The sequence below is a fragment of the Penicillium canescens genome (assembly GCF_028828765.1).
Source record: "Penicillium canescens strain IBT 15451 chromosome Unknown utg000001l_segment0_segment0, whole genome shotgun sequence".
Classification (NCBI taxonomy): domain Eukaryota; kingdom Fungi; phylum Ascomycota; class Eurotiomycetes; order Eurotiales; family Aspergillaceae; genus Penicillium; species Penicillium canescens.
In genome coordinates, this window is record NW_026703963.1 from 889792 (window position 1) to 912684 (window position 22893).

The following is a 22893-nucleotide window of genomic DNA, read 5'->3' on the forward strand; positions in this document are numbered from 1 at the left end:
AGATCCCGAGACAGTTCCTGGGGAAGGAGCTGTATGGGGGATTGACAATGATATAATTGAGCACAGGTAAAAATATAGGCTCATTATTGTTAAGATAATTCGTATATTTATGTCTGTATATTCAGTGTTGGCTTATATGGCAATCTTGATCGCGAAGTTTAATGTGAACTGATGTGATCTGGGGGACCGATGACGAAACTTGGTTTCAACACTTTCAATCCAAATCGCGAATTTGCCATGTGTTCGGGAAGTAAGATAGACATACATTATTCTGGTTTATTTTATCTTATGTGTCTATCGTTAGCCGAGTATATTGGAAGGAAGTACAGCTATGGACAGTGTATCACTTATTGGGTTTGCTACTTGAGTCTTTGCTGATTGGCTTGGTCTAATTCTTCTCTTGTACAATAAGTACACATACCTAAGTAGATATCGCTTTATAATCAATTTTCAAGATGTACTCTAGATGATACTGGTTAATGCATTATTCGAACTCGTGATCTAGTTTCCTCGCCGTTGTCATTTTCCCCTGCCTTCTTGAAGTATCTAAGCCACGGAACCACAGTATCGATTCCTCTAACTGATAAGCTATTTCCATTCCAAGCTCTTCTTCTTGACTTGAAACATCTCCCAACTCTAGATGCTGGGCTGCAGGCTTTTAGCCGTCTTTTGGGCGCTCCGTGCGAGCACGTAATTCTGGCGACGAACGACAACATCCGTCAAGATTAAGACTAGATCTATTTGGCACTAGACAAGGGTTAAAAAAGGCATGGGGAGACGATAAAATATTACCAATGCTGTCATTCTGCGGGATAGAAGGTTTGTGGCAGCAATGCCAACGGCTTTTAGCCAGGGTATATAGATCTCGCACGGGCGCCAGTACTGAACGCTGTTACAGACGCTGCCAATTAGCTTTGTCGCAATATTTCGATACTCGGCAATTTATTTTCTCAGTATGGCAAATTCCGAAAAAGGCGTGTCGCCGAATGATGAAGAGGTAAACAGTGCCAGTGCTGGCTCTCTCAACTCGCCAGTTCTTGGACAACCACGAAAAGGTAAGCCCCAAAAGTAATCTACTTCTCAGACTCAAAGATGCTAACCGAACAGTCAAATGGTACCGATCAACATTCTTCAACGCCCTAGTCCTCGGACTATGCAACTTTCTCGCGCCAGGCATCTGGGGCGCTATGAACTCCCTAGGCGGAGGAGGCGAAGAAAAACCCTACCTCGTGAACGCAGCGAACGCCCTCACATTCGGTCTAATGGTAGTATCCTGCTTTTTCGGCAGTGTCATTGTGCGCTTTATCGGAATCAAATGGACACTCATCGTCGGAACAATGGGGTACGCACCTTACGCCGCAGGACTATACACGAACAATCGATTCGGAGACGAGTGGCTGGTTATCCTGGGCGCAGCACTGTGTGGCATATCCGCTGGAATCTTTTGGATGGCCGAGGCGGCTATTGCGCTTTCTTATCCAGAGCCATACAACCAAGGCCGATTCTTAGGATTCTGGCTCAGTTTCCGCGTTGGAGGACAGATTCTTGGTGGTATTATCAACCTGGGTATCAATGCGAATCGGTCTACGTCAGGATCTGTCTCGTATACTGTCTATCTTATCTTCATTGCGTTGCAGGCTCTTGGTCCTTTTGCGGGTCTGCTTTTGAGCACGCCGACGAAAGTCCAGCGCAAGGATGGTATCCAAGTCCAGCTTCAGGTGACCAACAGCATTGGATTCGAGCTGAAGAGCATGGTGAAGCTTTTTATCAACCAGAAGTTCTCGTTCATTATTCCTCTTATCTGTCAGGCCGTCTATAGTGAGGCTGTCATGTTCTCGTATGAGGGCTTGTGGTTCTCCGTGCGAGCTAGAGCTCTGGGCTCATTCCTGTCTGGTGTTATCGCATTGATCATTGGAAATCTGCTAGGTGCATTCCTTGACACGAAGAGGATCTCTTTGAAGGCCAGAACTCGGTATGCGTTTTTCTTCGTTGTCGCCTGGCAGGGTATGTGCTGGATCTGGGCATCGGTGGTGACGACAGAGTTCAACAAAACGAACCCGATATACGACTGGACTGATCCTGGTTTCGGAAGGGCCTTTGTGCTTTTCTTATTCTGGGTTGCTGGTTTCCAACTCAACTATATGTATCTGTGAGTCGTGATCCCGATGTCTACTGTGGGATAATGCTGATTGACTATCAACAGATTCTTCTTGGTTGGAAACCTCGCGGATGATCAGGAAGAGGTTGTCCGGATTGCGGGCTTGTTGCGTGGGACTGAGTCAGCTGCTCAGTGTGTCAGCGTATGTATATTCTTCATTGCGGTCACATTCTGTGTACTAACTATTTATAGTACGGTCTGAGCAGTGTGAACATTATGGCTGCTGTGGGAAGTGTGTACCTCAACTTTGGGTTGTGGGCAATTGCAATCCTCCCAGCCTGGCTCATTGTGAAGCAGGTCGGAGTTGCATTCGGTGATAAAAAGATTGATAGGGAGACCCGTGCCTTGCGCGAGGCCTCAGACAATGAATGAGCTATGGTGTTGGCATGCTTTTGGCCAGAAGGAAACACAAGCATGTTTAATTGATAGAATTCAGGATCAACCCTACTATCATTGTTTAAAATATACACGTTGAAAGGATAATCTTTTGGTAGGTCTGGCTCCAATGTTCTCGTAACACATGACAGGTTCAAAGTTATCCGATGAAACCGAATTCACGGTTGTCGTGGTGAAACACGAGTAACGCAAGCCGATGTCGGACAAACAGACCGAGCATCCCGCTGAGAATTTGCACTGCAACCATATGCCACGCCAGTTGGTCTTCTCTCATGGGACCCATCCATACCAACCACAGGTTCAAAATAGTGAGATTAGATGATTCCGTAATTCGGCCAGACTCATCTTTAGTGACACGCACTAGTTTGAGAGCGTGCAACAGGCGTAGCCCAACATCGACCAAACGCGAGGGAGGTTTGGTCCACTCCGTGACAGAAGCATCCAGTAGCCCAGTGGAAGCGCTGAACTTTGGGAGTCGGTGGCGAGGACAAGGAATCACTTTGAACAGCTGGGGTGTTGAGTACAAAAAGTTGAAGATCTGTGGGATAAATAGAAGCAACAAGGTCTTGCTGAAATGCCCTAAAATGCCAACCACGGCAAACACCATTCCGGCGAAATAGCAGTAGGTGTCCCCAACAAAAACCTTTGACGGATACCAATTGTGGTACAGCAGAGCTGCCGAGACTCCGATGAACGGGAGCAAGAAGTATATCGACAACAAATGGGAGTCGGTGGCAGGGTGCGGGTATGGCGTAACGGGTGCCAGGTACATGGCATCATTAAACAAGAGTTGAACAGCAATAATCAGTGACTGGGCAACCTCAATACCGTTGATGCCTGCCAGCATGTTGATGGCATTTGGACAGAAGATTGCCACCGCTGCCATGTACACGTAGTACAGCCATCCCAGGTCAACAACGTCACCCAGGTAGGGTTGCAGCGGCACCGGAACGACCACTTGCGTGACGCCAAAGTCAACAAAGTACACAATGAGCATGGGGATGGAGGAGAAAGCAGGGATCAGGACTTTGTGTCTCCAGCGAATATCGAATAGGTCATCACCAATGCCGAGGATCACGACAGATTGCAAAGACAAAAGACCAGAGAGATATGACGCGAGCTACACAACCATATTAGTATCCCCAAAGATGACATCGGAGGTAAATTTACCTTTCCATGCGGGAATCGGTGTAAGTATCGACCGTTCTCGACGTGCTGTGTTTCAATCACAACGTCGCGGTTCCCGCCGCCAGATGTGGCTGCCACGATATCCTTGTAGAAGGCAAATGGAATAAACATGATCAGTGCCATCAGGTACACCACGGCGCAGACTGCTCCCATTGTCTCAGGGCTGTGTTGGTATATTAGCACTTGTAATGAACTTTCCTGATAGATCACATACATCTCGGGCCGTCTTGGCTTTGCCATGTCTTTTCCCTTCAGTCCGGCTTTTAAAAATACCGGTCCAAGCCATGTAATCAAACTGAAGGCTGCTGCAAACACAATGCCAACCATAGCAATCGAAGCCATTAGAGGCGCTCCATCATCCTGGAAGGTCGCGTACAGGATCGATACACCGGCCCCTACAAGAGCTAGTAGACTCCATGTCTCTGTGCGTGACAGCGCACTTGAGGTAGACATGGGTAAAGGAAGGTGAAAGGAACAATGTCCCTCTCAATTGTTAAAAAGCCCAACAATTGAATCTCAAGAAAGTTCACATCGGCGACGGGCAATCTGTTCAATACCAAGCTTATCGTGTTCTGCCGATAATATCCTACCGCCCGTGGGCGGTGGCGGACACCGGCGATGCTTGCGGCCAAAAAAGGAAAGGCGACCATCTGTTTCATATCTCTTACTTGCAGATGCATAGACTCATAATCATCATTGGTTCTTTCTAATTCCCATACTCAACTGATCTGACTCGATGGGGGCAGTGGAGCGCCCCGAGATAACCGGATTTGCCGACTTCGATGCGGGCCATCGGGATCTGGTTACTGTCACCAGGTTTAACTTCTATGGCAACCGTATTGTCACAGCTTCGTCTGATCACCGCATGAAAGTGTGGGATCTTAAAGATGGCCAATGGCAACTGATAGATACCTGGCGCGCCCACGATGCCGAGATTCGCGATGTACGTCTCCAAACAAACACGTCCTACTGGACGTGTGCTGGAACCAGTGGCTAAAGTACGATACAGGCAAATTGGAATGGACCATTTACGGGCCAGCACATCGGCAGTGTCGGCGAAGATATGAAGTTAAAACTCTGGCAAGAAGACGTAACCCAGCCACCGAACTCGGGACGACGTTTCAGGTGTATCTTCCGTCTGACCGCGCCCGAAAGACATCCCTTTGTGTCACTTGATTTCCGCAACATTGACCTGGAGTCATGGATGGCTGCAATTACACGCGATGGTTACCTGATGGTTTTGGAACCCACCAGCCCTGATACCCTGGCCGACTGGCAGACAATTGACCAATTCCGAGTATGTACTGCCCCCGAACGTGGGGAGGAAACAAGTTTCAAAGTCCAGTTTCATCATGATCCAACCGACATCACTCATATTGTCTCGCCGGACTCCGATCGGAAAAGTATGTCATTGGTTGTGGCGGCGATGGATACGGTCAAGATTTACCGCACTGATTCAAACCGCCAGTTCTACCATGCCATTGAGTTGAATGGACACAGCGGGCTTGTGAGAGATATCTCTTGGGCCAATGGCTCTGTACGTGGCTATGATCTCATTGCGAGCGGCGGAAAGGATGGCTTGGTTCGCATTTTCGAAGTTTACACAACGCCGGCGAGTCAGATATCACAGAACAACCACAACCGCAAAGCCGAACGTCGCGTTCAATCGCCGTCGGCTCGGGCCACGTCGCAGTCCGGGATCGGTTCTGCTTTGGCGAACCGTGTGCCTGCGTCGGTGACTGATCGTCGAGCTAGTGGGGACTCCCAGTTCCGACATTCGTTTAAACAGGTCGCTTGCATCGATACTAAACATCTCGATGTATGGCAGGTCCAGTTCTCATTCTCTGGTGAGTGCTCGAACTTCATTTCTGAGCCAGTTCATTTGACTTACATCCCTTAGGTGACTCGCTGATTTCTTCTGGTGATGATGGGACGGTCCGGTTTTGGAAAAGAGCGCTGTCGGGCGAATGGCTCGAGTTCGCTGAAACAGACATGGTGTCCCAGTGATCTTCTTCATCAAATGGCTCGTGGAGACATGATTTGGGATTCTTCATCTATGCGCTGTTTCTTGCCTCCTTTTGACCCTCTCCCCGACATCCCTTCACCTTCTCTATCAATGATACCCTTTACATTTGATTTCTGCATAATTCAGTGTTCAATTGGTAATTGCTAGTGCTAATTATTTCTACTCTGGATCCATGTTCCGACATGAGGAAATCGCGATGGCGTAGTTGGCCCCTCGACCACTTGCCCAGGTGTAGTTCTCGAGAACCTCCACCTTCTCCCCTCACCACCTATAACCCTTCATTATCTATATGCATTGTTAGCCCACGATGGCTGTCGGTCCAACTATCGGCACCGGTCTGTTCATCGGTGCGGGCCAGGCTCTCGCCGTCGGCGGACCTGCGTCGTTGTTCCTGTCCTATATCATACTGTCCTTCCTCACATTCGCCATGACCACGAGTATGGCAGAAGTGTCCACTCACATGCCCTCACGATATGGGACCCTTGTGACCAACAGTTACCTGTATATGTCAAGCGGTGTGGCATTCGCCTCATCATACCTCCGCTGGTACACCCTCGCCATGTTCGTCCCATACGAGATCACAACAGCAATGGTCAATCTTGGCCTGTCCAAACCAGGCGCCACGATCGCTATCCGCTTGATCATTATCACAACCATCATCGTTGGCTTCAATTTCTTGCCGGACAGGCTGTTCAGAAGCTCCGAGCGATTGTTCACTATGATCAAAATCGGTACAATGGTGACTCTCTTCGTCCTGGCCCTGTCCATAGGTCTTGGGGGCGTCGATGGGCACACTCGCTGGGGATTTAAGTACTGGAAACATCCGGGCGCCATGAATGAATACATCGTTCACGGTTTCTGGGGAAGAGTGCTTGGATTCTTTCAATGCCTACTTGATAGCTCCATTGCCTTCACCTTTGCCCCCGAGCTGATTGTGCATCACACCGAAGTGCCTGCATCAGTTGGCGGGTCAATACTTCTGGGTACCGCTATTCCAGGCAGTGTGTCATCCGACGTTGTCCAAACTGCGTTTCCGTATATCATGAGTTCTTTGGCTATGGGGATCATGGCACCATTCAACGAAACCCGCTTAACCAACAATGGAACGGGCTCCGGGTTGTCGCCATACACGATCGGATTCAAAGACGCTGGCATTCAGATTGTATCCACCCTTGCTACGATCGCAATTCTCCTCTCTTCGGTGGCTTCGGGCCGATCGTTTCTGTACCTCTCATCCCGCACCCTGTGTGCCATGTCAGAGCAAGGCCATGCTCCGTCGGTGTTTTCGATTCGCAATCGTTGGGATGTTCCCTATGTTGCTGTTGCAGGATCTGCTTTATTCTCCACTCTTGCCTTCATTTCCGTAAAGGTCCCAAGTTCAATCATGAATAGCTACCTCCTTCGTATCGTCACGAGCGGCGGCTTCATTTCCTCCTTAGTCGGATGCACAATCCACCGTCACTTCCATCGACGTCTGCGTGCCAACAGAATCACTACTCCACGCCGCTTTCCCGTGCAATCATTCGGCACCTACTTTGGAATAGTCGTCTCTGCGGCACTGCTGCTGGCAGGCGGTCTGTGGGGAGGTCCCAAAGCCAACGTCACTGGGACCCGAGCAGCTAGAGTGATCACCTCTTACACCAACATCGGAGTGTTTGGTCTGCTGTTCTTGCTTCATCGCTTCCGAGGCTTCATGCCTATTGTTGAAGTCGAACGACCGATCGATATGGAGGGACGGAGACATGGCGATCGCGAAGGCCCGGAGGTACAACCACACAAGACGCCTTCGAACCGTGGCAACCTTGATGCAATCCCCGAGGGTTCGGGTGCCTTTGAGTTGCGACTCAGTCACATGTCCACGGAGCCCTGAGTACTTAGAGAGTGAACTGTGGGGTATTGAGGAGGACTTGGCATGTCTGCGAGTAGGCATTAGATGTTATTGTTAGAGTTATAATTCGTTATTCAAGTTTGCCTTGGCATTAATTTCAAGACAGAAAAAAGAGCGAATGCATAGGGTCCCTAGTCACCAATACTATATTTCGCACAGGATCGGGTATCAGACTGAAAGACGGCTGTTGAAACATTATAGAAAGTGCATGAGGACCCAAAAAGGACCCATACAGTATCTTTCGATAATATACCCTGGCTGATTTTAGTGCACAACCCTTCATAGTGGCAAAACACGCCAAATCACAAATAGCTCAGCTTTTTCCCCCTTTCCTGTCTCTATAGACTTCCCAGACCAGATGACCTGCCCCTCACACGCCACGTTCTCATCCCACGACTATCTCCCTTCGGACCCTCTGGATGCAATTCTCATCATGTCACCTCTCTACTTCAGATACCTTGCAAAGCCCTGTACCAATATTGGCTCTCCCGTCCCGTTTCCGCCCTCTCCCTTGCGTTCCGGGATTCCGCTGTGGGATCCGTGATCCGTGGCTAGCCTTCTGGTTCATTCTCTTGTCCTCCCACAATCCCTTTCACGTTTGAGAAACAACTCTACTCATTTCCCCTTTTTTTCTATTTTCTCACATTCCCATACTTTTTCATGCTTGATGCAGTCCCTGATCTGGGATATTGTTTTCTCATGAATCTACCTCTGGCCTACACATGGAGAGGGCCAAAACTGCCCATCTCCTAACAAAAAGATATAATGATATATACCTGCTAATCAATCTAGATGCTAACTGTCCCCGTGACATTCCCAGGTGGACGCTAATCCCAAAACATACTAGCGTGGCTGGAAACGGTAATACACGGAACTTGGAATCTCCGGCTGCGATACTTCAAGGGCGAAGAACGAGGGATGTTTTCAGGTCGAGCCTTCCCTATGGCTTCCAGGCCCCAAGTCTGTCCTTCAAGGGCCAGCTGGCTTACCAGCTGCACTCCCTGGCCATATCTACCGCCCAGACTCACTCCCAGGCCTCGCCGTGGATACACGCTAAGCCCCTTTCGCTCATGGCGCACTTGGTCCCTGCTGCCGACCGAACAGTTTGTCTGCCTAAGGCCCCGTAGCCTCCTCCTTCGTCTCTCTCCAGTTCACGGAAATCGCCCATCCTTCTTTTTCCTCTCCTTTTCCCTATTCCTTGCCGTCGCGCTTTGCCTCCTTTCCTACATTAATTCCTTTCATTCTTTTCGCTATCCTCTCCTCCCTCGTCTACTACTCTCGTACTCTCATCTTCTCCCCCTCCACGCGATCTCGCTCACCCTTTTCACTCTATTCGACGCCTCCACTTCCAAGATCCCGCCAGATCCTTACACAGTCGCAGGGGCTCGACGTGTCCTTCCCGAATCGCCTCGATCTCCTTCGAAGAAGCCTACCTTTCGCCAATCTATTTTTCTCTCCCGTTTCCTCCTACCCTTGAGGTCACCATCCAGGCGCATTCAAGCAGGGTCTTTCACGCTTCCACCAGCAGCCAACATCAACCCAGGGCGTTCATAATCACACATCTGGACTCTGTGGTATCATTCGGTTAGCTGGAAGGGAAATATTGTCGCCTGCGCACGTTGCTTCGTGGACTTCCTCTCGTGGTCGTGTCATCCAGCCATCATCTACGCGTTCGCTGTCCAACAAGGGCTTGGGAAGATACATGTCCAGGGGAAGACGTGTCAGATACGCTAGATAATGACAGGTCGTTTACGCCCCTGTTAACTAATACGTGATATTGTCTTCACCTGAGAGGGGGTCATCTGTCGGACTATGACAGATACCTCCTCCCTCGCCATCACGCACGCCACAACGGATTCCTATCCGGTCCCCGCTCCTCCAGGCTCCCCTGCCGCCGATGGTGCAGTCTCTGACTCTGCCGCACCCGATGAAGAAGAACCTTACACCATCAAATGCATTTGCTCGTTCGAGGAAGATGATGGTAGCACGGTATTCTGCGAAGGGTGCGAGACATGGCAGCACATTATCTGTTACTATCCCGATAAGAAGGTACCAGATGTGCACAACTGTGTCGACTGCGAGCCACGGCCATTGGACAATCGTCGTGCCACCGAACGACAACGGCTGCGGCGGCAACGGGAAAAAAGTGAGGATGGGGACCGGAAGCCCAGGCGGCCTGGGCCTAAAACTCATCGGAGGAGACCAAAGGATACTGAAGTGAATGGGTTTGGACATCAACGATCCGAGTCGAGTGCACGTGAACAGCCACCGGCGAAGAAAGCGAAGACGTCCCACCGTCCATCAACATCAATTGGTGGTCTTTCAGGGATCCCGGCTCTTCCGGCTGAGTCGCGCAAGCGTCGTTCCTCCACCTCCGTCGCAATGAGCCCAACGAAATCCTCCGAACTTCCGATCCCTCTCTACTCGAACGAATTCCTCAATCTTTACGACCGAGATGAAGATTACGATGAAATTGACAGCAACCTCTTTGTCAACGTGAGCCTAATGCGGGACACTGTCTCATGGTTGAAGGACCCCGAAGCTTTGGCGCGAGTAACCAACGGAAGGCCTGCTGAAGACACTTTTCAGTGGTCCGACGCAGCCTTGGATCGGTCTCGCTGGCCCTCGTTGGCAGTTGATACAATCACAGACCCGAGCACTGAGATCAGTGGCAAGCATCCAACATACAAGATCATTAAGACTCAAGATTCTGTACGACGGGATCAAGTTGTCGGAGAGATCACTGGCAAGGTTGGCTATTTCAGAGATTATTGTCTCGACCCAAGCAACCGGTGGTCCAAATTACGGCATCCTGAACCTTTTGTCTTCTTCAGTTCACATCTACCTCTCTACATTGACGGCCGTCGTGAAGGTAACAAGCTCCGTTACATCCGGCGTTCCTGTCGTCCCAATGTTAGCTTGAAAATCTACATCACCAATGATGTAGAGTATCATTTCTGTTTTGTTGCCAAGGATGATATTCCTGCCAACTCAGAAATTACTGCTATGTGGTACCTGGACCCTGAATTCCATGAAGCTACCAATGGTGTAGTGAAGCAGGAGGCTGGGGATCCGGAGGCTGCTTCGGTTTGCATCAGCAATACGCTTGCCAACTTTGGTACATGTGCGTGTGATCTTCCTCTCGATGAGTGCACAATGGCCAAACTTGATCGCCGGCGACGTCCAAAGCTGGACTCGGTGAAGCCCAATGGCAAGCGAAGGAAGGTGAAGAGCAAGGCAGTAGCATCTCCAATGGAGACAGGTCGTGCTTCTACGAGTCGCGCAGGTAGCGAGACAACTAAACAAGACGAAGATGACCCCGCAGCCGATAGTCGATCAACTTCAGGCTCAACACGTGGTCATCCCCGTAGCCGCGATCTCAGTCCTGCTCAACCTTTGCCAGAACTCTCTACTCGCGAAAGACGGAAAATTGCAGATGCCGAAAAGCAGTTCCAACAACTAGAGGATCGGCACGTGCATCCGAAGAAGAAAAAGCGTTCCAGTGGACCTTCTCATTCTACTCAAACTGGCCATTTTGGGACTCAGCGCACCTCTGGCAAATCTCACCTCGATACGCAGTCGCGTTCTCCTACTGCTGTTTCACCTGGCATAATGGCTCCCCGCAATTCCAATCCTTCTGGGCAGTCTCATCGTCGCCGTCGTCCTGTCTATGTCGACGCGGCGGTTCAGGTCAACCGCGATAACGATTCCCCGCCTCCTCGCCCGGCGCGTCCCATTCGCCCATTCATCTCTATGACTCGGCGGCTTCTGTTGCGATATGATGCGGAGAATATCAGACGAGCAGAACTCGCTAGACAACATTTGTCTTCGGCTGGCTCTGACAGCGTCGCGACTTTCGGGACTTTCGAGTCTCCTGGCCCCTCGCTTCTCCGTTCGCCTGCCACCGTGCATGAAAGATCGGATGCTGCGCTGGCTAGTCTGAGTAGTCCTTCCACTCCTGCGCAAGGGGATCTTGAGATGCGGGATGGCTCAAGTGCTCGGACTGACTCTCTCGGGCCTAGCAACGATCCACGCAAGCCGCCAATTCCCCCTCCTTGGCCGTCCACCGTTGCTCACAACGTTTTGATTCCGGGTGCTCGTCGCCGCAGCGACCTACGTGTTTCCATGCCCCCACCGCACGCTGTCAACGCACCTTCCGCAATTAGTCCCGGCTCTTCTACTAGTCTTGCATTCCCTCTTCCTCATGAAATCTCATCTCCTCACGCTTTCATGCCTTCGGGCCATGCACCCACTCCCACTCCTGCAAAGAAAAAGCTCAGTCTCGGTGACTACCTTATCCGACGGGGAACCATGACAACATCGGACAAGCCTGCCCCTGCAAAGAAGTCCCCCTCCGCCGGAGATGGCAGTGCAGACCGTCCTCACACCCCCACCCAACCGGAACTGCACGACAAGCCCGAGCCCGCTTCTTCACCAAACATGCCAATGAAAGACGCCCCGGAATCAACACCCACCCACATCCCGTCCATCTCTTCGTGATCTGATCCGCGTGGCAGTAATGGTGGGCCTGTGATAAAAGGAAAAAATCCCTAAGGATTTTTTAACGTTTCTTACGACCCAAAATTTCTTTTCTCGTGTGACTTCATTATTTCGACACTACAGCAACAAGGCAAGGGAGCACACAGGCGTTTCATCGGGCCCGCGTGCTTTCTTTCTTTTTTCCTTTCCGTGCCGGCTTTCTCTTTCATGTTCTTCTTCTTCTTTGCTTGTTTTACTCTTTTAACGGATATCTTGATATCTATGTCTGTGTCTGTGTTTACGGTCTTGGCTATGGCTATGGCTGTCAGCCCAAGCTTTATCTCGTTCCGGATGGCGTATGGCGTGGTTTAGGGTGGGGGGCTGGGTTTGGTCCTCCTTTTTCTGGTTATGGGAAATACCATCGGGTTGGGTTAGGATCTTTGTGATGGTGTACGTGTACCAATGGTGTTCTCTTTTTTCTTTTTTTATGGTCATGTATGTCTGTCTGTGGCGCAGGACATAGATCTTTCGCGAATATTTTGTGAGACTACATTTTGTGAGATTACATCTTCTCTCTTTCGATTCAGTTACATCTTTTGATGTGGCTTGATAGCTTGTATGAACACTGCTTGATCATATGTACAATTTCTTTTCTCTCTTGCTTCTTTCGTAATGTGTAGATTGTTATTTTGGTGTTTACTTTGACTTGACCTGCAAGCTTGATTGCTTCGTTGTTTGTTGATGTGATGTTGTCTTGCTCCCATGCAGTGACTACTACAGGTCCAGCTGTACGTTTTGCTTACCCTTTCTACAATCAATCTCAATGTATTCACCATCTTGTTTGCTTTAGTTCCCTTTGTCACGCTAGATATTTGTCGTGTTGTTCCCCTCCTACACTGGGTATATAAAGATCCAAATCCCACGTCCTATCTCTCCTCTTCCTCCACCTACCCGCAATATATAAAGAAACCAATAACTGTTCTCACGCATAATGGATACGTCCTCTGCCTGCGATGTCTTAACAACGACCTACGCGCCTTCGGCTCCTGCCGCGTGTCAGGTTTCGTGGACGGCGACAAGCGCTACATTCTAGCTAAAGGAAGCTGCATGTGCTGTCTCTTCTCCGGCTTTGCCGCGAAGTGCTCGCTCCGTGCTAAACAACCCGCTTGGGCTGTCGAGTTCTTGCTTATCCTCCAAGCGGACTTCTCTTACGAAGCCCTCAATGACGAGGAAGCTGGCGGTGTATATAAACCTGTATACTTACGCCCTTACATTGGTCAGTCCAATCAACCAAAGTATTGGATACCGCAGCACACACTAATGATGAAGTGGCCCATGGTAAGTCTTCATTACTAACTACATTATCAAAAATGACAAGTGGTTTAGAAGTGCTAATTTCATTCGACTTTAGACTATTCCTCTTCCTCCGCGAACTGAAGATTCGATCGAACTTGTCTTGGAGAACTTCTTAGAGATGGTATTACGCCGAGCTTTCAGTCCCAGCCTCCTTAAAGAATCATCATCCTCTTCTCCCTCTCTCCTCGATAGGAGTCCTCCGCCCATCAGAATTGTCTCTTGGATTCGCTGAACCGGGTATCGAGGAATTGGAGACCTCCATTATTCCATCTTGATCACACCTGAGTGTGACGCATGACATTCGGACCACTTGGGGAAGTTTGCTAGATGGCTGGATGGGGAAGGCGGCGAGACGAGGTGCCCGACAGGATTGGACGGAGGAGGATAGAGTAGCTTCCTGGCGTCTCTCCTGTTCTCTCTCTTCTTCTCTCTAGCTTAGTGTGTTCGATGAATGGACTCTTTTTGATGAAGACTTGCCGACTCATACTGAGGGTAGAATTATGTCAAAGAATTCTAAGCGAAAATTGACCATGTAGATGTATATATCTTCTTAGAGATTCTGGGGTTATAGAACCTTTTGTTGATACGCTTTGGGGGATTGAGAGTGGGGACATAAACCAAGAAAACGCCTCTAATTCCATACCCGGAGCGGTAGTTCAGTGGTTTAGAACGTTCGATTGCAAATCGAAAGGTCGGGAGTTCGAGTCTCCCCGCACCTTATCTTTTTCATTTTTATCCTTCTTACCATATTTTTTTTTTTTTTTATTCATTCATGCTATACATACAATACAGGTCCACATGTTCTATAATTGCTGTTTCAAAATAGAGTGGTCAGCTTTGTTATCAAGTTTTCACATACGTCCACCTACTCAAATGACCTGTCGTTGAAGGATGCCAGGCATGCGTTTGATTTGGCTGCCAGGTCTGGAGCTACAATGCGAGGTGTAGAGTTGGCTTCTGGGTATATGACTCCGGTTAGTTGGCGAATGTTTATGGTGTTTTTCGTGAGGAGGCGGGGTTGAGGTTGAGAATGTTGAGAATGATGTTTAGGATACTGTATAGGAGTGTGGATTCTTGAGAATGTTGAAATTGAATTATCTTCAGTTCGGATGGTATTGTGGTTAGGAGTGCGAGATTTGTTTTCATAGATTGGCAATGGAACCTGGGAGCAAATCTATGGCTATCAGACTACTAGCATAGAAGTGTAAAAGTTATGTGTACAAGTATATGAATCTAACTTATATCATTGTCTTTGCCGTGTGGGGTTCTAGCCAACGAACTATGGACTACATATTTCTAGAGATAATCGACAGGGGAGACATGAGCTTTGGAGTGATTATGGAGATCGAGCAAGAAAAATCAAGCCTTCCAAGTTTCTACAGATCGACGGCACGAAGTCCGATATCTGACATGGAGTGAAGTATACAGTGAGTCAGGGTCGAGAGGGGCAATCCCGCGACTCTGAGGGATCCAACCGCCTTTACATTCTTTTTCCTTTCATGAAATCTGTTCCAACATACTAGTAGTTCAACATGAATTCCGACGAAGGCCTTATCCTGGACGAGTTCCATATTCGCAGATCTATAGATGAGGTCACCGAGATAGAGCAGCCCGCCCTTGCCCCGGCAGATGGTGGCAGGGCTGCATGGCTCATGCTGGCTTCGTGTTGCTTGATTCAGTTGCCAGTCTGGGGTTTGTAATGAGGCACGAGAGACATTTCACTCTATTAACCTCCACTTTAGGATTTTCCACTGTGTTTGGTATCTTCCAAGAGTACTATACAACGCATGATGTGCTACAAGGAAGCAAGGGTGACCTGGCGACCGTTGGGACTTCTTCTACTGTATGCGAAAAGAACTGACATACATGACATTTTCTAATACTTTCTCCCAGGGCATTCTTTATCTTCTTTCGCCTGTCACCTTTACGCTTCTGACGCGGTACCCCCGTCTACAATACTACAGTGCGCCTGCAGGTCTGGTCATTACAGTGATAGGATCTTTGCTCTCCTCGTTCTCTGGGAAAGTATGGCATCTTATTGCCACTCAGGGCGTCATGTGTGCTATTGGGAATGCACTGTTGTTTAGTCCGTCGTCCTTGTACCTTGACCAGTGGTTCTTGCGCCGAAAGGGCCTTGCACTTGGGACTATGTGGGCTGCCAAGAGTGTCACTGGCGTTGCTCTGCCTTTTATTGCCAGCGCTTGTCTGAGCAGGTTTGGTTCGAATGTCACGCTGAAAGCCTGGACGGTTGTCACGGTATGGATCCTGTCCTTTGGGGAGTTAATCTACATGATTTGAAGACTTCGATAACGCTGACTCTTGAATTCCTAGTTGATTACCACCCTCATGGCTTTACCTTTTATGAGGTCTCGAATCCCTGTCTCGGCATCTGCTTCAGCCCGTCGCTTGGATTTGAGCTTCCTCAAACAAGCCACCTTCTGGATGTTGCAAGCTGGAAATATTATTCAGAGCTTTGGTTACTTCCTGCCAACAACATACCTTCCTTCTTACTCGACGGGAACGATCGGGCTGTCCCAGACAACTGGTACGCTGTTGCTCTCGCTGGTCAATGCAACATCCATCTTCGGTGGGATAGCCCTCGGGATTCTGTGTGATCGCTTCTCTGTGACCAACGTCATGTTTTTGTCCTCAGTTGGCTCGGCATTATCTGTACTTCTCTTCTGGGGCATGGCGTCGTCGGGCTCAGAATCGCCACAGACAGCTATTGCCCTTCTTACCGTATTCTCCATCACTTACGGGTTCTTCGCTGGTGGATTTAGCTCTACCTGGTCGGGTGTCATCACCCAAATTAAACGTGATACGTCGCCATCACTTGAGACCGGTCTTGTGTTTGGTTTTTTGGCTGGTGGGCGAGGCATTGGGAATGTGATCAGTGGGCCACTGAGTACAGTATTGATTCGCTCCGGATCTTTGGGCGACTCCAGTGGCTCAACTGGTTATGATTCCCAGTATGGAACTTTGATCCTATTTACGGGGATAACGGCCATTTTGGGAGCATGGAGCTGGATGTGGCGGTATATTAGTCCTGCACTGCGGTGTCTTGCTTGAAATGAGATAAGAGGGTAGGATATGGATCACAGTGGGCCGAATTGAAATTGAATGAGTAAATGCAGTATTGAGGATGAATAGAGACAACAAGAGCGCCAGGATATTGATGCCAAGTCATGGTCACGTGCAGGCAGATCTGCGGAGCTTCTACTCCAAGCATTCTTCCACCTCTCCAACTCTGACATACTTGGAACACTTCGATCTCGTCGCTGCGCACCAGGGCCACTGCCCTATCTATCACAATGGCTACGTCCGACGCGGCAACCCAAGACCCTCTCCTCTCGCTCCGCCGCGCAATTGCGGCCGGCAGCCTCCCAACACCGACGACCTCGCCCGAGCTTTCTGATGAATCGGCCACGGATGACCTGGCCAAAGCCTCCTATCTCTATTTCACACAACCGACTCCTCAGACAATTCCATTGGCGACCCCAACACGATTCATTTCCGCAAATTCTGGCTCCCCAGTTGACCTGCGCAGCATCCTTTTCGCATGGCAGAACAAAGATGTCGCTATTCCCGAATACTTCGCTTCGGCGAATCAGTTCAATGAGACTCTGAAGCAGAAGGGCCCGCAGGAAGATGGCAAGGAAGAAAGCGTACAGATTCTTGTCTTCGTCGAACGCCTTGATCTCATCACTTGGCTGGAAGGCGCTTCCGATGAAAGTGAGCACATCAAACCCCTCGAGGGTGCCGCAGCCGCTGCGGAGGCTGCTGCCACGGCTGCAGGTGTTGCGCAGGCCGAGGCCGCGGCCGGCATCGCCGCAGGCACGGCTGGCGGTGTCTCGACCGCGCCTAGTGGTGCCGCAGGAGCAGCGCAGCCAGCTCAAGCCGGTCGCCCACAGAAGCAGATTGAGCCTCGGCTGCAGGAAATCTACAATGGAGAGCGCAAGACAGGTGATCGGAACACAGTGCTACGCGGAATCAAGCCAACAGTGAGTTGCGTGATGTGACCCGACTTGCCCAGAGCTAACTCTCCAAATCCAGGACTTCTCGCATGTTCGTAAGAGCGCCGAAGTGTTCCTCAGCCGCAACCGCCCTGGCCACCCAGCCAAACCCGGCAGCAAGCCCCAAGTTCCCGCGCCTTCAGCCGGACTGCCGGTTTCATCATCGCGCAAGTCCAGCTCATCACACTCGCGCCCAGACCCTATCATCCTGATCTCGCCCTCCGCCTCCTCCCTCATCCGCATGTCGAACGTCAAGTCCTTCCTGGAAGACGGTATCTTCGTGCCACCCGACCACCCAACCCTCTCCAGCGCAACCAACGCAAACCTCGTAAAGCTGGAGCGCCCTCTCCGTGGAGACCCCTCTAACCCAAATGCCGGCGCAATCGGCTCCCGGGGCGGCGCCAAGCCTACCAGACCGACAAAGTTCATCATCGTCGACGGCACCACCAACTTCAAGCCCGAGTACTGGGACCGCCTTGTGGCCGTCTTCACTACCGGCCAGACCTGGCAGTTCAAGTCTTACAAGTGGTCTTCCCCACCCGAGCTGTTCAAGCACGCCACCGGTGTTTACGTCGGATGGCGAGGCGAGGATGTCCCTAGCCAAGTCAAGGGCTGGGGCCGTGGTGTGCAGAACTTCGCTGTCGAACGCTGGGACGAGAAGAATGGTACGCAGGGTGGTGGTCGCTGGCGTGATCGTGAGATCGTCGAGGGTATCTGGACTGCTATTGAGGAGGGCATGAGACTTCGTGGTTGGTCCAAATAGACCTGCTACAGTACTTAATATCTTCTCTCTGCTTTTCCGTTTCTCCTCCCCTTTGCTTCTTTTGTCCCCCTCCCCTGGCATCATGTTCTCTCCTCATATACCCTCTTCCACCAAACCATGGATCAACAGCCTATCCAACCGACCAATATGGCATTTTTCCTCCCTCTCCCCGCTACCACTTCCATCCGCCACTACAACCTCTTCTCAAAATTGAACATTGATGACCAACGACATCCAAGGCGTGGTTCTGGGCGTTGTATCTGGTGATTAATCTTTTTTCCTTGAGCCGTATGTATCTATGACGGTCTCTTCGCTTTGCTGAGGGACCTAGAAACAAAATCCAATTGAGATTTACTGTAGCTTGATTTTGAAATGAAGCTAAGCTAGGGAGATAACCGTATGTACATGTGCAAGATTTAGGTTGAGGTATCCGTCTGCTCTTATTGGGTTGTATACTTGGGAGCTAGTCAATGGTTTTGTTTACTTCGAAGGAAGTATTTGTATTGTATCTACAGTAGGTAGGTAGATTTAATCCTTGAGCCTGAGTTCTTTTTACTGTGAAAATGGACTTTATCGTATGTTTTCGCATGTCTATATGAAGTTTACAATCTCGGGGTCATTGGATAAGTAAAACATGAACATGAACATGGAACGAGTACGATATCTTGAGACCGTTTGATAGTCATCTCAAGCTGATGACATAGACACAGAACATCGACTACAGTACCTCATCTCGTATTCATAATCGCTTCTCGGACATAGAATTACTCTACACTACGTGTTCAGAGTAAAAGCAAAAGCGTCGTGTCCAGTGCCATTTCCATTGGAAATGAAAATAATATTATGACAATACACAAACAGACCAGAACTCACTCGCTGTGCCCAGAGAAGAATGCAGGGTACTTAAAAGGAAAATGGAAAACGGAAAAAAAAGGGATGCAGGAACAGGGGAAGAAGATGATGATGATAGAAGAAATAAAAAAAAATGAGAAGAAAAGAAAAGGGAAAAAAAAGACATGCAAGAAAACGCCGGGTCTGATGCTCCAATAGGGTTGAAAAAGAAGCAGCCTCCAATTCTTTCATGTTCGTTTTTGATGTTTTCTTGATGTTTCTTCTGGTTCTCTTCCCAACACAAACCTCACCTCATTCCAGACCAGTTCGGACCAGCTGGTGAAGGGTGAGACGAGAGAGAAAAGGTGAGGAAAATGGAAAAGGGAAAAGAAAAAGCAATGCCATGCGAATATTACAAATGATTTTCCAGTTCCGACCTTCTCTATAACATGAGCCATCGATCATAACGTCTTTCGTTCGGAGTGGGGGAATCTCGTGACGAGTGGATTAAAGGAAAGGACAAAAAAAGGGAAATGGAAATAATGGCAGCCAGAATGCGACGCCAGGATTCTAGTCCTCAAGAGAAGAGCTGGGTGTGTACTGGACTGCATGCGGAGGAGAGTAAGGAACTTCGTGGAAGCGATCGTGACGAGATTGCTGAAATCGGGTCCCAAGGGCAACCGGATAATTTATATGCCCCTTGGAGGGGAAATCCGTGTTTGAGGAGGGGGTTTGTCCACAAGCATGAGTTGGATGTGTGTGCAGGTATAGATCCGAATGAAGTGCCTCGATGGGCTCGAATGCTGTAAAACCGCATGTGTTGAATGTTTCGGCTGCTGTGTGCACCGAGGCTCATGAGGAGTCGGAATCGCAATGGTACGAATCGTCTTCGAATGGGTTGCGCGCTAGGTCAATGCTTGTGGTCGGTGGTTGTCAGGCGCGGGCTGACCGGCTCATACTCCGCTCTGGGAGAGTGGGCGCGCCCGGTGTGGGCGAGTATGAACGCGAACCACCCATGATGTCCACATCGTGCTCTTGTAGAACAACTGAGTACTTGGGGTCGCGCAGGAACTTGGGGACCGAGTCACTGGACATCAACTTGAACACGGAGGTTTGGGCAAGCTCAAATAGGTGCACCACCTCCTGCAGACTCTTGAACATGGATTCGTCGTCGCCTACGGCCTTGGTCATGCGGCTGGCCAGGCTGTTGCGCAGGGCGTGGTCGATGTTCAGCTCACATGGAGAGCCAGGGGCCAAGAAAGCGTTGTACAATCCGTAAGCAGCAGCCAAGGTTTCCCGGACCGAGTCAACCTTATTAAATGTGCCCACCTTCTCCGCTTTGTGGTAGTTGGAAGTAAATTCGGAAACATCGAGGTAGAAGGAAAGGTTCTCTTCGCAGAGTGAGTAGCGGAGGAACTCGCGGAAAAGGAGACGCAGTGCAGGATCCTGGAGGATGTGGGTTAAGCGGGCGTTGTTGGAATCCCTGGGCATACCACGGCTGTCATAGGTGGTCGCGTTTTCCCGAGCTTTCTCACGCGCAATCCATCCACACACACGCTGTCCGCGCTCGGTTATGCCATAGATAGCATATTTGGATTGTTGGAAGTGAGCGTTGTTTCCACCGTCGGGGAATGATTTATCGTCCTGGATCATCGTGATCAGGCCGTACTTAAGGAACAGCTCGGCAATCAAGCAGGTCTCGCGGCGCTCAATTGTAGTCGAGCAATCCATCAACCAGTCCACAGCTCCCTTTCCAGTGAAGGTGTTAGAGTAGATCTTGCCATCCTGAAGCTTCCGTTCCCGAGCTACCTTGACACCGACCAGGCCGTTGGTGTAGTCACTGAGAGAATCGGAGTCGGAGGTCGAAATGCTACTCTTCACGTTAGGGCCATCCTGACCAGCAAAGCGGCGGAAAATGACCTCGATTGTCGCACGGTCATGAGATAACTTGTCGGTTTCGGTGTCGCGCTCCAGGTTCACCAACTGCATGGTGTTGCGAGGGGACTCCAAGACGTCCATCACGTGACGAGCGGTGATGCCGTTCCGCTGGCAGAAACGCTGCAGGATGTTGATGCCCTTTGGAGTGAGCTGGAAAAGGGCACCCTTGAGCGGGAAAATCGGGAGTGCTTTTCCGTCGACCGATTCGATAAAGCGCGCATCGACGAATCGCTGACAGACAGATCGGGCCATTTCCTTGGCCATGGAGAAGGTGGTGGTTGTGGTGGTGGTAACGATGCGGGAGGGGTCCTTTGGGTCGGGCATGCGGTTTGACTGGGAGAACTTGAGCGAGCCCAAGTTGTTGATTGCCTCTTCCGAGGTAAATGTGTGGTCATATCGTGTGAACCGAACGCGGTGTGAATCCAACTTCAAGCTAACCATCAACGTGGAGAACAAGTCCATGAAATCCTGCGCACATCAGCTCAATTGTTCCCAAATTCGGTTCCTGCTCGCAGTTCCACAGTCAACGGCCTACCTTGGTGAATGGACGCTCATCTTCGGTCATGCGCAGCAAGCGCGATGATGTCTGATGCATCTTGGGGGAACCGCCTGGCGGATCAGAGCGGGATTCTTGGGGAGGAGTCGGAAGGCGCTGGAGAGTGAAACGACGCTTCAGCGAGGTCGTAGAGTCGGCCAGGGCCGGAGAGCAAGGGCGCGAGGAACCGGTCAATTGCTCGTAGGTATCGTCTAGTGGTGGGGTCAAAGGGGTTGCGGAATGTTTCGACAAACTACTGTAAGAAGTCGAAGAGCGTAATGTAGTCTGCAAGCCAAGGGCGACAGTAGTCTTCTGAGCCAAGGCAGCAAAAGAGCGACGGTTGCGAGAGATAGAGCCGACAACAGACCCAGTGAAGTGTAGAGGGTCAGGAGAGGTACGTGAAGTAGGGAGAGAATCTTCTCGATAGTGGCTCCCGGGTTGGGTTGGCATTGAGTCGGGCGAACCAGACTTTGAAAAAGTGGGTTAGGTCAACCTGAAAAAAAACATGAAAACATGAAATTTTAGGGAAATTGGGGGAGGGGGAAAGATGAATAAAAAGGACTAAAAATTGTATTTATTCCTAAAAGGAAAACTAAAAAAGAGGGGAGGAAAATGGGCAGGGGGAAACGGGAAAAAGAGGGAAAAAAGAAGGGAAAAAAAAAGAAAAAGAAAAAGATGAAGAACAGGCTGTCATCCATTGACCCACAACCCACGCGTGAGTTTGCATACAACGTGGGAAGATCGGTGGATTAGGGTGGTATTGGTGGCGTATTAGAACTGTATTGGTAATATATGGTGTAAATTCCAAATCATTATGTTTCGCCCCACTTACCATACAAGTACCATCGGACATCCCTGTCTCGGTTCTGAGTAATTTACTCTATACTACACTCTATAAGTTATACCAGATTCTTCACCTGGCTCCACGTCAGAATCCTTGGATCTCCTTAACCCTATCGATCCAAAAAAAAAACAGATCGGGCTTACATCTATATGTCTGATATCGTCAGTACACTCTACACTGTACACTGTACCCACTCGATCGGCAGTGGGGCGAGGGCAACGCTTTCCTCTGATCCCCCAGGCCTACTGTGTGTCGAACTGCATCGGTGTTTCGACACCCACGCTAAACCCGTTTAGGTCGCCTTTGATCCTGAAACTACACTATGGCGCCTCAGATCGAATGAGACAACTTGGCATAAGCAGAACTCCCATTTAGGACATTGCGTAACAAAAGAAAGAACGTAAAATAACAGTAATCTCCCACGGCTTCCATCGTGATTCCATTCTTCTTTTTACATCCATGTCCCACGTGGGCACAC

The 22893-nt window shown here is 49.8% G+C and overlaps 8 protein-coding genes across 8 annotated transcripts; 6 read left to right on the top strand and 2 right to left on the bottom strand.

The window, feature by feature from the left end:
- Positions 1 to 955: 955 nt before the first annotated feature.
- Positions 956 to 2530, top strand: N7446_000339 (DUF895 domain membrane protein; the record flags this gene model as incomplete). Its single annotated transcript, XM_058509106.1, has 4 exons — positions 956 to 1055; positions 1108 to 2149; positions 2204 to 2300; positions 2351 to 2530. The coding sequence occupies 4 exons, from the start codon at positions 956 to 958 to the stop codon at positions 2528 to 2530; spliced, it is 1419 nt and encodes a 472-aa protein (XP_058378085.1).
- Positions 2531 to 2693: 163 nt separating this feature from the next.
- On the bottom strand, positions 2694 to 4195 carry N7446_000340 (UDP-N-acetylglucosamine--dolichyl-phosphate N-acetylglucosaminephosphotransferase; the record flags this gene model as incomplete). Its single annotated transcript, XM_058509107.1, has 3 exons — positions 2694 to 3674; positions 3725 to 3905; positions 3957 to 4195. The coding sequence occupies 3 exons, from the start codon at positions 4193 to 4195 to the stop codon at positions 2694 to 2696; spliced, it is 1401 nt and encodes a 466-aa protein (XP_058378086.1).
- Positions 4196 to 4478: 283 nt separating this feature from the next.
- N7446_000341 (putative nuclear pore protein (SEH1)) lies at positions 4479 to 5749 on the top strand (the record flags this gene model as incomplete). The annotated part of the gene is made up of 3 exons (XM_058509108.1): positions 4479 to 4685; positions 4752 to 5589; positions 5643 to 5749. The coding sequence occupies 3 exons, from the start codon at positions 4479 to 4481 to the stop codon at positions 5747 to 5749; spliced, it is 1152 nt and encodes a 383-aa protein (XP_058378087.1).
- Positions 5750 to 6075: 326 nt separating this feature from the next.
- On the top strand, positions 6076 to 7638 carry N7446_000342 (putative proline permease; the record flags this gene model as incomplete). Its single annotated transcript, XM_058509109.1, has 1 exon — positions 6076 to 7638. One exon carries the CDS (start codon positions 6076 to 6078, stop codon positions 7636 to 7638), a length of 1563 nt encoding a protein of 520 aa, XP_058378088.1.
- Positions 7639 to 9468: 1830 nt separating this feature from the next.
- Positions 9469 to 12156, top strand: N7446_000343 (putative PHD finger and SET domain protein; the record flags this gene model as incomplete). Its single annotated transcript, XM_058509110.1, has 1 exon — positions 9469 to 12156. One exon carries the CDS (start codon positions 9469 to 9471, stop codon positions 12154 to 12156), a length of 2688 nt encoding a protein of 895 aa, XP_058378089.1.
- Positions 12157 to 15023: 2867 nt separating this feature from the next.
- On the top strand, positions 15024 to 16560 carry N7446_000344 (putative MFS monocarboxylate transporter; the record flags this gene model as incomplete). Its single annotated transcript, XM_058509111.1, has 4 exons — positions 15024 to 15183; positions 15234 to 15334; positions 15385 to 15747; positions 15823 to 16560. 4 exons carry the CDS (start codon positions 15024 to 15026, stop codon positions 16558 to 16560), a joined length of 1362 nt encoding a protein of 453 aa, XP_058378090.1.
- A 242-nt stretch (positions 16561 to 16802) lies between these two features.
- On the top strand, positions 16803 to 18267 carry N7446_000345 (RNA polymerase II accessory factor CDC73 family protein; the record flags this gene model as incomplete). The annotated part of the gene is made up of 2 exons (XM_058509112.1): positions 16803 to 17492; positions 17545 to 18267. The coding sequence occupies 2 exons, from the start codon at positions 16803 to 16805 to the stop codon at positions 18265 to 18267; spliced, it is 1413 nt and encodes a 470-aa protein (XP_058378091.1).
- Positions 18268 to 20031: 1764 nt separating this feature from the next.
- On the bottom strand, positions 20032 to 22021 carry flbA (developmental regulator FlbA; the record flags this gene model as incomplete). The annotated part of the gene is made up of 2 exons (XM_058509113.1): positions 20032 to 21504; positions 21572 to 22021. 2 exons carry the CDS (start codon positions 22019 to 22021, stop codon positions 20032 to 20034), a joined length of 1923 nt encoding a protein of 640 aa, XP_058378092.1.
- Between the last annotated feature and the right edge of the window lie 872 nt (positions 22022 to 22893).